Here is a 13,344-nt window from a genome sequence, read left to right as displayed (position 1 = left end):
AAGATGGAATAAAATTTGTGGCGGGTATTTTCCGGCAGAAGATTATCCAAAAGTGTAAGGGTAGGTGGCGGCTGGTGATGGGAGGTTGGGTATCCAGAGCCAGTGGAAAGAATTTTTTTTTTTTTTTTCTGAGAGTCGTGAAATAAAAAATTTACTCCATATATGTACACGCGTTCCACGTTGCGAATGTTGGGACTCGGCGGAAGGGTTTCACGTTTCACGCCCATTGAGAGTAGCTGAAAAGGCCCTCCCAACTCAAAGTGCGGATTCACATTTCATATAGGCATATGCATTTTTCCCCTTTTTTTTAATAAGTAGAGAGATAAAGAAATAGTATTATATGATATAGGTGATAAGTAGCAGGATTACCTAAAATTTATCCGTCTCTCTCTCGCTTGTCAAATTAGATTTCCTTTCTTTCTTTCGAATGTCTTCGTTCTTGTTTAGAGCCCAAGTTAGACTTGTGTACTAATTAGATTTTCACTAGTAGGCTACTAGGCTAGTAGAAGCGGACTTTGGTAGTAGCGCGTGTTGTTGGGGCATCATCTTCTGTGCCACAGTTGTACCGCATTTTGGAGTGGATTGTGTTCGTGTGTCAAAAGAGCAATGTCGATGCCAAAGGAGCCGGAACAGGTGATGAAGCTGAGAGGTGGATCAGTACTGGGTAAGAAGACCATTCTCAAGAGCGACCATTTCCCAGGCTGCCAGAACAAACGTTTGTCTCCCCAGATCGATGGTGCTCCCAATTACCGTCAGGTTCTTCCCTCTTCTTGTTTCCTTTCCCATTTTCCTCTCTCTCTCTCTCCCTCTACACCCCACCCCCACCCATGGCGCACGTCTCAGTGCTGCCTACTCTTCTTAGATATCTTTTTGCTCCTCTCTTATCTTGTTTATTGTTTTATTTTCCATTTCTTCTTTAGATTCTTTGCGAGAAAGCTTTTTTTTATTTTTTATTTTTTATATGAATTGTTCATCCCTAACTTATATACCTATTGTTCATCTTATTAATTTTACTCTATCCTGCATTTTCTTTGTCGGAAACGGCGCTTTTGTTTGGGGGCCAAGAAGTTGGAACAGCGTTTTTTTTTTTTTTTAAAAAAAAAGAAAGGAAAGAAAAGTTCTACTTATTGTTATGCTCCTGAATGCTAAATGTAATTTGCTAGTCGCTCGTTTGACTACCGATTTACCGTCAAAAACTTCCATTACTCGTATGTTGGAGGTTTGCACTAATTTCTATGACCATTTAAATTGCATTTTGAGACCAAATTGTTCTTCGTTCAGTTTATCTATCCTCATTACTTTTAACCTCACCAATATTTCTTAATTTTAAAACCCTATTACCAAAAAAGTGAAAAGTAAAAAGCAAAAGGTCCAATAGGTGTACTCAATGGTGGATATGCAAGCATGATAACTTATATGTTGTTCTAGATCTCCATGAATCTATGAACTTTTGCTTGCATTGTATCATATGGTCTAAGTAGTGGAATTGATAACTTTCAAGAGTATGCAGGATTATACACTAAATATCATTTTTTGGCTCTCTTTTGCCCTAAGGCTCTTATCCTTAGGAGGTCTTCCTCAACTAGCAAGTTTTTTCATAAAACTTCATTTATTCCATGTGGATGGCAGACACGTCTATATTTCTTGGTTTCAATAGGACTCCTTACGAGCATTGTTTCTATCTACTATTATCTAAAAATAATCAAGTTATTAATGACTAGACGTAACCAAGAAATAACCGCTCATGCGCGAAATTGTAGAAGATTCCCTTTAAGTTTAAGATCAAACAATTCCATTGAATTGAGTATGATTGTATGTTTGATAGCATCTACTATACCAGGAATATCAATAAACCCGATTATTGAAAATGCTCGGGATACCCTTTTTTAGATTCTAGAATCTATCTCTTAGTTCAAGATCCTTCTTATCTAACTGGAATCAAAGAATTAGTAGATCTGTTCATCCCAAACTGGGAATTGGCTTGGGTTATGAACTTATAAAATCTAATCCGCCGATGGAGTCAATTCCATGATTATAAGTTCATTCTATACCGGGACAGACTGGAATAGGGTTTCGTTATATATATTCTAATTTTAAAAGGGGGTTATTCGAGTGTATCTAAATAGATAATTTAAAAATGGGGTTCTTTATGAGGTATTGGGCATAGAGTCCTCTATGATGCTGGCAGCTGGCTTAATGCTATACTGTCCAGTGTTCTTATAGATAAAAAATGGTGTTGGCAGCCTGCAAAATCTGGGGACCTTGTTAAAATTCAAAGTCAACTACCTATGGTGAGTATTGGTGAGAATGACCGGCCCACTTGGAGCATTTCAACGAGGGGAATTTACAATTGTGCTGAAACATGGGCATATTCGGTATAAGTTGCCACAGGTAACATGGTGGAGATTAATCTGGTTCTCTCTATCAATTCCAAGACAAGCCCTCGTCTTGTGGTTGGCAGCCCGTGATAGCCTCACAACAGGGAGAGATTACTCAGATGGGGTTATGGTGGTAAATGTTCTTTGTGGTTTTTGTAGAAGGTGCATTGAAGGGAGAAGTCACCTATTCTTTCAGTGCAACTTTAGCAAAAGGGTCTGGTTGGAAAATTTAAGTAAATGCTTAAAAGATGACCCTCCAATTGACTGGGAAGATATAATTGAGAGAGTTGTAAAAGAATGGGCAGATAAAGAATTGCAAGCAGTGGTATTCAGACTTTGGCTAAGTGCTTCAGTTTACAATTTGTGGAGGGAGAGGAATAATATAAGAAATGGGAACCATGTGCAAACTGAAGAGAAGATCATTCTGAAGATTCGATGGGAAATAAGAATGCAAGCTGTGCCTAAAGGCAGATATCAAAAAAGTAGAGAGAATGAAGTCTTATGCAGGAACTGGGGTCTACTGGATAGTATTCTTGGAGTTTAGAAACTTTATAGTGTCTGTTTTCTCTTTGATTGTATAGAAAATGTGGTTGTAGATAACAGAGGATATAGGTTTTGTTTGTTTTTTCTGTGTAAAGGAGTTTTTGGTGGTTAGCTGCTGATTTGCAGCTGGTTTCCAGATTTTCTGGAATGTTGTTTACTTTTGTAAAAAAACTCACTTATTCAATATATATATATATATATAGGTCATTGTATTATTGGATGAATGTTCCTAGAATTGTTTATTCCATCCCTCTTGGATTTCTTATATACTTTCAGTCGTAGGGGGTAAGTATCTTTTTCTATTTGAATCATAAAACTAATGTCATTTGTCATATTGCATTGTATAACGAGGCTTCCACTGGACGTAAGACTAAAATTTATTCTCGAGCTGTGATCTATATGCATTGTGGAGTGCTTGTATCTACAGATGCCTTTGAAATGTATTTTTAGACATTTTTATTCTAGTTCATGTCTGTTGAGTTTTATTCTGCCTTTTTAATCTATGGTTGCTATTAATAGGCCGACTCATTACGTGTTCATGGTGTCGCAATCCCAAAAATCGATGGAATTCGAAATGTTCTTAAGCATATTGGGGCTCAAATAGATGGCAAACAAGCTAAAGTTCTTTGGATAAACCTTCGTGAGGAGCCGGTAAATTCATTTGTTACCATGACTCTATTTATTAAATATTTGCTCATAGCCATATCCTTTATTTGATATTTGGCCCTTGCGGTAATGCAAGAAACCACAATCATTTTTAGAGCATTAAATATTTATCTCAATACCATATGAAATGTTAAAACATAAAAAAATGGAACTATACTAGGAAATAGTGTTTTCTGAGACGAAGAGAAGCCAACTTTTAACTGATATTTGGTGCTATTAATATTACTGAAAGACATCAAAGCTTTTGAAAGTTCATATGAGTCATTTACTCCTATATCAAAAATTAAAATCCTAAAATATAAGTTTACTTGCTGACAATCACAAAAACTCCTATGTTTTTTTTGATAAATAATAGCTAGTCTTATTAAAAGCGTAAGTCGCCCCAAGGTACACAGGGAGTATACAAAGGATCACCTAACTAGTAAAAGAAAAGCGAGCAAGGAAATCATCATCACTAATCGACAACGGAGACAGATGTGCCACAGTCCAAAGATACAAAGTGTGAATAAAGCACCTATTGTTTCTTTCCTGCCATAAACACTAAAACAGACACGTAGGCATCATCTTTCACACCACAACACTCCTCCGCCTCGCAGAAGACCACCAACAGGCTAAAAGATCAAATACCCATCTAGGCATCACCTAGGCCATTCCAAGGCGACTAAAGGTGGCGTACCACATAGCAGAAGCAACCTCACAATGAAGAAGGAGATGATCCACCGTCTCCTTACTCCTCTTGCACATGCAACACCTGTTTATCACAATGGTGTGACGCTTTCTGAGATTATCCAATGTCAGAATTTTGCCTAGAGCCACTGACCAAACAAAAAAAGCCGCTCTCGGAGGAGCCTACGTCTGCCACACACTCTTCCAAGGAAAACTTCTACCCTCATTACAAGCCAAAGAATAAAAGAGGACCTTAACCTTGAATAGACCTCTTTTGGAAGAAGTCCACCACAATCTATCTTCACACCCTTGTCTCACTCTGACTGAATGCAACACCTGTAGAAAGGACGCAAAGACTTCCAATTCCCAATCATGTGCCTCTCTGGTGAAACTCACATTCAACTGATTTGAACCTCCCAACATCTCCATATTAGCCACAATTGAAGCATTCTTCTCACGAGCAATTCCATATAAAACTGGAAAGGCTACCTTGAGAACCGAATCTCCACACTACAAGTCATGCCAAAAGCTAATCCTCGTTCCATCCCCCACCACATATCTAGTATAGCCTTTAAGGGTCTCCCACCCTTTCCTGATATTCTTCTACAACCCACCCCATGAGCTCCTCCAGGCTCAAGAGAGCACCACCCGCCCCAAAAGCTACCATACTTCGAATCTACCGCCACTCTCCACCAAGCATCTCTCTCAAACCCATAGCGCCACCACCATTTCCCTAAAAGTGCGCGGTTGAACACCATTAAATTTCTGATACCCAACCTTCCCTCCTTGATTGGAGTGCAAACCTTCCCCCAATTTACCAAGTGAAACTTGAACTCTTCGCCTATACCACCCCATAGAAATGGCGTTGAAGCTTCTCGATGCGTTTAGTGACACAAATTGAGAAACACTTTGTGGAAGAATTTTCTTCATTAATTTGAATAATACACAAAACGTTAGCTATATACATCAACCCTAGCAGTAGAAAAGGAAAACTAACTAGGTTATTTCAGATCCCATGATTTATGGGATATTCTAACAGAGTAGGACACTAACCAAATCAGCCTCATTCTAGGAATACATGCTGTTACAAAATTTCCTAAAATAGCTAACTATACACGTATAAAATACAAGTCATTAAACACGTTTCCCACACTTAGCAACACTCACCGGGATAGGAAAGAGTGACAAATAATAGGTGGGCAAATTAGCCAGGGTGCTCTTGATAAGGGTGACCCTACCACCCTTCGATAAATACATCATTTTCCAGCTAGCCAACCTGTATTCTAACTTCTCAATAACACCATCCTAAATATGCTTGGCCTTATAAGAGGCTCCCAGGGGAAGACCGAGATACTTCACTGGCAAAGATGCAACCCCGCATCCTAAAATGCTGGCTAACACACCCACTTGCTCCACATTCCCCACTGGAATTAAAACCGACTTAGCCAAGTTTACCTTCAACCTGGAAGTGGTTTCGAACAACAAAAACACGCTTCTCAAATAATGCAGCTGGCTGGGCATAGCGTTGCAAAAGATCAAAGTGTCATCGGCAAACAGAAGATGTGAGAAAGAAGCATTACCAATTGTGAATCCTTCTAGCAGCCCCTCGTGCACCGCCGCTGAGATCATCTTGCTCAGAACCTCCGTCACAAAGACAAACAACAACGGAGAAAGGGGGTCCCCTTGTCTCAATCTCCTGGAGCTACTAAAAAAACCATTAGGGGAACCATTAACCAGAATCGAAGAACGCACCGAAGAAATGCAATGTTCTATCCAAGAACACCATTTCCCCCCTGAAACCACACCTCCTACGCAAATATAACAGAAAACCCCAATTCACATGATCATAAGCTTTTTCTAGATCCATCTTACAAATCACCCCCGGCTCCCCCGACCTCAACCTACTATCAAGGCATTTATTAGAAATCAAAATAGGATCTAGAATTTGCCTACCCTTAATGAAGGCACTCTGCGATTTGGAGATAATTTTATCCAACACTATCTTCAATCTGTTTGCTAATACCTTTGCAATGATTTTGTAAATACCTCCCACCAGGCTAATCGGGCGGAAATCTCTTGCATAGCTCCTTCTATGTAATACTTCATCATAATTTCTTTTTGCATAGCTGATCTCAAGCCCAAACAATTAAGGTAGGTTGACAGCCTACTTTTTTCATATCTTATGATTCGCCCAAATTAGTTGGGTTTACTGTTGAGTTGAGCTGTATTGACAATTTTGAAAACTAATAGGCTCCATATAGAATAATATCATCCATCTGTTAAGTAGTTAGTGTTTTACCTCTTACACATTAGCGACCTTGGTACCAATTTTAACCAGTATGCTAACCAGTTGATTCTACAAATTCATGAGTTGTCATTCCCGGTGACTGATGTCTTAGATCAAATGGCAGAGTCGTTATAAAACAGAAAATTTTAATTATCACTAATAGTTATCATATCAACTCTTTGTTTTAGTGTATTCTTATCAAAAAATAAAGAAAATAAAAAAATCTTTGTTTTAGTGTAGCTCAAAGCTTTGTTTAGAATGGACTGCCTAAAAAAGGCAGAAAAGAGAAAAGAGGAAAGTGACCATAAATGGGGCACCAAGAGGTCTCAAAAAAGCAAGATGATGCTGTTGTTCTTGAATCCTCTTCGAGCTGCTTTGAATTGTTATGATCACTACTATTGCCATTGTTGGTGGTGTGGGTATAATGATGTTATTTTGAGTTGACATGAGAAATAGAAACAATTATACATTTCAGAATCAGTATTTGTTGCTCCTCACTTGAGGAAGGGAGTAAGGCGGGGAGGAAGGACCTTCTAGCATTTGGTCTTAAACACGTAGATCATTGTTAGCACTATATGTCTTAAGCATCAAATGTACAGAGACTAGATATTGCTTTTATATAATATTCCAAGAGTCCCAGGGAACTATTTAAATATATAGACGTCTAATGGAAATTATAAGTAATCCCAAAATAATTTATTTATCTTATTATTAACCACGTATTTCGAATATAGCTAGAACAACCTTCACACATTGCCAATGCTAATTTGTTAAGAATTAATCGGATTGAAGCTATAGCGTCATCATTCGTTGAAATTGAAATATCTGCGAGATCAGAGTCACAATTTGTATCAATTAAACAAATCGTTGGAATTCCAAAAATGATACATTCTCAAAGAGTCGTACATTCTTTTTGCAGGTCAACGATCATTACAATATCGGGTAATCCCGTCATATATTTAATCTTGCCTAGAGAAGTTAGCAAGTGAGATAATTGTGTCTTCAACATAGCTGAATCTTGTTTCGGAAGACAATTGTGTCTCCCCCATCTTCTGTTTTGTTCTCAAGTCCTTGAACTTATGAAGTATTGTTTCTACAGTATATCAATTCGTTAACATACCACCAAGCCATTTTTATTAACATAATGACAACAAGCCCTTATTGTAGCTTATGCTACTGAATCAGCTACTTTATTTTTGGTACCAACAATCAAGAATTGTTATCTCTACTTGCTGCATCAAAAACTAAATCACAAAGTTTCTGATAAAAATCGAGTGGTTCTAATAAGATTTATAATATGAATACCTTTACGCGTTAAAGAGATATAAGGTGCCATTCTAGGATTCCATTTACTAGTTAAGTAATGTTGTATATATCAAAAAGCACAAATAGGCGTAACCCTTCTACACAGGAAGTATACAAAAGAATGCCTAAGTAGAAGTAGAAAAGAGAACGAGAAAGTCAAAAAAGCTAATAACTAAAGAAGTTAAACAAGCAGTTGTCCAAGTAAAGAGAAAAAAAGAAAAAGGACTTGAGCTCCTCCAAAATCCTCTTTTGGTGTTCGAAATTTCTATCATTTCTCTCTCTAGAGGCTCCACATAAGGCAAAGAGGAACCATACAGCACTTCGAGAGCAACCACCCGTCCACTAACAGGCAAACAAATTCGCCACGCAATTAGGCATAAGCCAAGACAACCCAAAGCGACTGAAGATGGCATTTCATAAGGCACTAGAGACCTCACAATGGAGGAGAAGATGATCAACGAACTCCCTGTTCAATTTACACAAGTAGCATCTATTAACCACTATGAGATGTCTCTTCCTAAGGTTGCCCATAGTAAAAATCTTCCCTAGAACCACTGACCAAGCTAAAAAAGCCACTTTTGAGGGAGTCTTGGTCCACCAAATACTCTTTCAAGGGAAAGGAAAATCATCTTTACAAGAAAGGATCTTGTAGAATGATCTAACATCAAACTTCCCTTTGCGAGACGGGGCTCACCGAAGCTTATCCTCCCGTCCCCTTCTCGCTTTGTGGGAATACAACAATGTATAGAAGGAAGCTAGAACATCCACTTCCCAATCGTGAGCTAAACGAATAAAGCCAACATTCCATTGAAGGGAACCACTTGAGCAATCCATGTTAATAGCAACATGCACATCCTTCACACGAACAATGTTATATAAACCTCGAAATGCTTTGTTGAGTCTTAACTCTTCACACCACACATCATCCTAGAATATGCTTTGGACCCATCTCCCAAATCAAGTCTGGTATGGCGGGTACTAGGATTCCATTTACTAGTAGCACGATCAAAATTAACTCCTGCTTCCATCATCTCTTCCAAATTGATGTTCCAACATCTTCTTGTCATTTCTCTCCCCACACTTCGTCCCTATTTTATTTTATTTTATTTTTTAATTTTTTTAAAAAAGAGGAGGTACCCTAAAATAAAAATAAATAATTGTTAGGCACTATGATGTTCAAAGTCTCATCTAAATTATGGCCTCCCTTTTGTGTTTCGATTTATAAATTGTTCTTTCTATTCTTGAAACAGGTAGTGTATATCAATGGGCGCCCCTTTGTATTGCGTGATGTGGAGCAGCCCTTCTCCAACCTCGAATATACGGTATGCCATTGTAAAGAAATTTTACTACTATGAATTGACACATCTTTTCATCAATATTTTAGGTTCTTGCCTTCGTAACTTCGTACTTTGAGTATGAACGGTTGCATTCTAGCACTCGTCACTGTGATATTAGATTCTGGAATTATCAGTACCTGAATTTGATGTTTTATGATATCCTTTGGTGCCTGTTGCTGCAAATATTTTAAAATGCGTTGATCTTTAATTTTCAAAAGGATAGCAAGAAGAAGAAAGGTTATCATCATATGCAAACTAGTGTTTATAGGTTCATACAAATGTAGATATGCTCCAACTAGGAATGTAATTATCCGTATCATTTAGATTTGGTCTCATTATGATGTTATTCCGGTGAGTGTGGCGAACAGATTGGAGAAGCTACAAAGAGATTTCCTATGGGGTGGACTAAATGAGGAGACTAAATTCCATTTAGTGAAATGGGCTAAAATCTGCTCGCCCATGCAAGATGGAGGTTTGGACATTCGAAACTTGCGCACTTTTAATCTCGCCTTATTGGGTAAATGGTTATGGAGATATGCTACGGAAAGAGAGGCATATTGGAGGTTGGTTGTTGAGGTCAAGCGTGGCGGTTGGTGTACCAAAATGGTGGAGGGTCCTTATGGAGTGGGAGTGTGGAAACATATTCGGAGAAGATGGGAAGTTTTCTCAAGCTTTATTAGTTTAGGGATAGGTGATGGTTCCCATATTAGAGTTTGGCATGATAATTGGTGCAGGAATCAGCCCTTGAAGGAAGCTTTTCCTAAATTATTTCGAATAGCTAGCAATGAGGCATGGGTTAAGGATCATATGCAACTGTCCAATGGCAGCATACAGTGGAATGTTCCCTTCATACGAGCTGTCCAAGATTGGGAGGTAGAGGTGGTGACAGCATCTTTGGGAAGTTATATGCTTTTTGCAGGCATATGGGAGTGACGGACTGCATGTTGTGGAACACTTCCAAATGAAATATTTTTGAGGTAAAGTCTTTTTTTCACATGCTCTCTTCTTCGGGAATAGAAGCTTCCACTTTCTCATGGAGGAGTATATGGAAAGTCAAAGTTCCATTGCGAGTCAATTTCTTTGTGTGGACGGCGACTCTAGGAAAGATTCTGACTTTGGACAACTTGCGTAAAAGAGGTATCATTGTGGTGGGATGTTGTTGCATGTGCAAGCAAAGTAGTGAGTCTATCAACCATCTTTTCCTTCATTGTGAAGTGGCACGAGCGTTATGGAGTGCAATACTCACTCTTTTTGATGTCACATGGGTTATGTTTGGAGGGGTGGTAGATTTGTTAGTGTGTTGGCGTGGTTAGCGTGGTAATATTTCAGCTAAGGAGGTGTGACGAATAGCACCTTTGTGTCTTATGTGGATCATTTGGCGAGAGTGGAATGCAAGATGTTTTGAAGATCAAGAAAGGTCAATGAAAGAGCTCAAAAAGTTGCTTATTCAAACATTGTTCCATTGGACCGAAGCTTGCAGTGTGCCTAAGATTTTCACCATGTCTCAATTTTTATCTTTATGTTCTTCTTTTTGCCTGTAGTAGAGCCTTTCTTTGTATACTTCTTGTGTACTAGGGTTGCGCCCCTCTACGTACGCTTTTCAATGAATCACTTATTTATAAAAAAAAAAAAAAAAAAATTTATAAAACCAAGACTATTTATAGATTTACTTAGAGATGCTGCACTTAGTGAAGATCTGGGGGTAGATGATGGTAGGGTATCTTGGAGATTATTGAGACATAAGCAGTATAATGTTTGATCCTTTTATCAGGCTTTGGCAGGGAAATCAAGAATTTTATTTCCCTGGAGAATGCCTAAGGTAGCCTTCATTGTTTGGAAAGCAACTTTGGGGAGGTCCTTCCTGTGGAGATGTTGACAAAGCATGGAAAGATGATAGTTTATTTGTGTTATATTTGTAACTGTTGTTGGGAGATACAGGCCATGTTCTACTTCATCATGTGTTGTTAAACAGCCTTAGGACTTTTGCCATGGTTTGGGATTTTCTGGGTGACGCTGAGGGTAGTGAACACAATGTTCGTTAGTTGTAAAATGCCTTTGGCAAGATAAGATTTCTTTTGGTGTGGTGCCATTATGCATTATGTGGTGCGTAGGAAAGTGAAGAACGATCCAAAATTCTCTTTTGATAGGTAAAGAACAATTGAACTTTTGATGGTATTGAGCTTCCACATGAAAAACTCAAAGTTTGTGCTCACCTTTTAATTGGATGGCTTCTTCCCCTAGTTTTCAATTCTCTTTTTAATTCTAAATTAGGATTTAGCTATTTTTTGTGATTTTTTTCCCTATCTTAAGAATGCTTTGTAAACTTCCTGTTTATTAGCTCTGCACCTTTCACAGTTTTAATAAGGTTTTGTTATTTGCTAAATATCAAAGTCATTTGAACATGTAATCTCTTATTAGAATCGGCATATAAATCCAACAATCATTAGGATTATATATTGACAAGAAGTAAAAATGAAATCTTTTTTCTTAGAACCATGACTATATTACCTGTGTATAATGGATTCCACTTCTTCAAATATGTTTTCTAAACATAGAAATGTAGAAACACACATTTTTGTAGGTTTGCCAGCAAAAGTGAAGTAATACTCGCTGTAATTTTTGTCTATTTGCAACTTGATTGACTTTTGATATTAATCAGGGAATCAACAGGGCTAGGGTTGAGCAAATGGAAGCTCGATTGAAAGAAGATATCTTGATGGAAGCCGCAAGGTATATTCTATTGATGCACTCTGTAGTATCTACACTGTCTTATTTATGATACACTAGTTGAAGTATTGATTAAGTGGTTAAATTTACATCTTCATATCAGCTTAAGCTTATGGGAAATGTGGTGATTTAATATGTGGTATCAGAGCCAAAGGTCCTGGGATCGAACCTTGACTCCGTCAAATCACCCCATTTAAATTAAATATTTCACGTGTTAGGCTTCACCTATTAAAATAGAGTTTGAGCCCACATGTGAAGTGGAGTGTTGAAGTATTGATTAAGTGATTAAATTTACATCTTCCTATTAGCTTAAGTTTATGGGATATGTTACTTATCAAAAAAAAGTTTATGGGATATGTGGTGATTTAACAACACTGTTGTTTTCACAATTGATTCCTCCTGATTTGTATGATAGAAAATTTTATTTGTGCATATGACATAGCAGATATGGAAATAAGATCCTTGTCACTGATGAACTGCCAGATGGTCAGATGGTGGACCAGTGGGAACCGGTGTCTTGTGATTCTGTAAAGACGCCTCTAGAGGTAGCACCATTGGAACTCATCTCAGATTTGGAAAGCAGGATTATTCCACCCATTTTCGCAGAAATTATTTAAAGCCTATTCTCTTGGTTCAGGTGTATGAGGAATTACAAGTAGAGAGGTACCTTGTTGACTATGAACGTGTTCCTATAACAGATGAAAAATCACCTAAGGAGATGGATTTTGATATTTTGGTGAGTTTTCACATTTTAAATTTTAATTTTAATTTTTTTCACATTTTAAATTTTAATTTTAATTTTATGATTTCAAAGTAGACAAAGTACCCATTGGTTTGGGATCACGAATCATCCATTTTTCATTTTATTGATAACTTTCTGCTACATTTAATAGTTGAATAGTTGAAAGATACAAAGGAAGAATTTGATTTTATTACTTTCTTGATGATCAATCGTTCTGTTATAGAATGTTATATAGAGAAGTGATACAATTTAATATGGGAATATAATCAATAAGAAATAAATGGAAATGAAATCAGATACAATCAGATCAGCCGTTTGGAAAGTTTCCTTCTTCAACATTAGTGTCTTATTTGGGCGAAGTTTTAACAAATGGAATGAAAGTACACTTCCTATGTACTTGGGTTGAGTCATTTTGCACATACTAACAAGATTGAATAAAAAAAAGAAACCCAAATGGAATGAAAGTCTGGAGGCGACTTGTTCTTTCCTATCCTGTGGATATGTTTCTTAATGAATTAAAATACAGTATGAAACAAAAACCCTAATAGAATAAGATCTTAACTACCTAATATTCTTTAGCCTAGATTGTCAGAAGACTTGGAACAAAAACATACAGATATGCATGGCTAGCACATAATTGCAATATCCTCGCTCCTATCCTTTCTGGTCAGCTTGACACAGTGCATCTTATCT

The 13,344-nt window shown here is 37.5% G+C and overlaps 1 protein-coding gene across 1 annotated transcript in view; it reads left to right on the top strand.

The window, feature by feature from the left end:
* Window positions 1-241: 241 nt before the first annotated feature.
* LOC132172365 (uncharacterized) overlaps window positions 242-13,344 on the top strand; it is a gene marked incomplete in the record, with an annotated part of 22,579 nt that continues 9,476 nt past the window's right edge. Inside the window, 7 exon segments of the mRNA XM_059583852.1 lie at window positions 242-260; window positions 491-756; window positions 3,441-3,572; window positions 9,096-9,167; window positions 11,842-11,912; window positions 12,355-12,454; window positions 12,547-12,645. Coding sequence (XP_059439835.1) covers window positions 607-756; window positions 3,441-3,572; window positions 9,096-9,167; window positions 11,842-11,912; window positions 12,355-12,454; window positions 12,547-12,645 — 624 coding nt within the window.

The sequence above is a fragment of the Corylus avellana genome, chromosome ca2 (genome assembly GCF_901000735.1).
Source record: "Corylus avellana chromosome ca2, CavTom2PMs-1.0".
Classification (NCBI taxonomy): Eukaryota; Viridiplantae; Streptophyta; class Magnoliopsida; order Fagales; family Betulaceae; genus Corylus; species Corylus avellana.
This window is presented reverse-complemented; position numbering and strand designations above follow the sequence as displayed.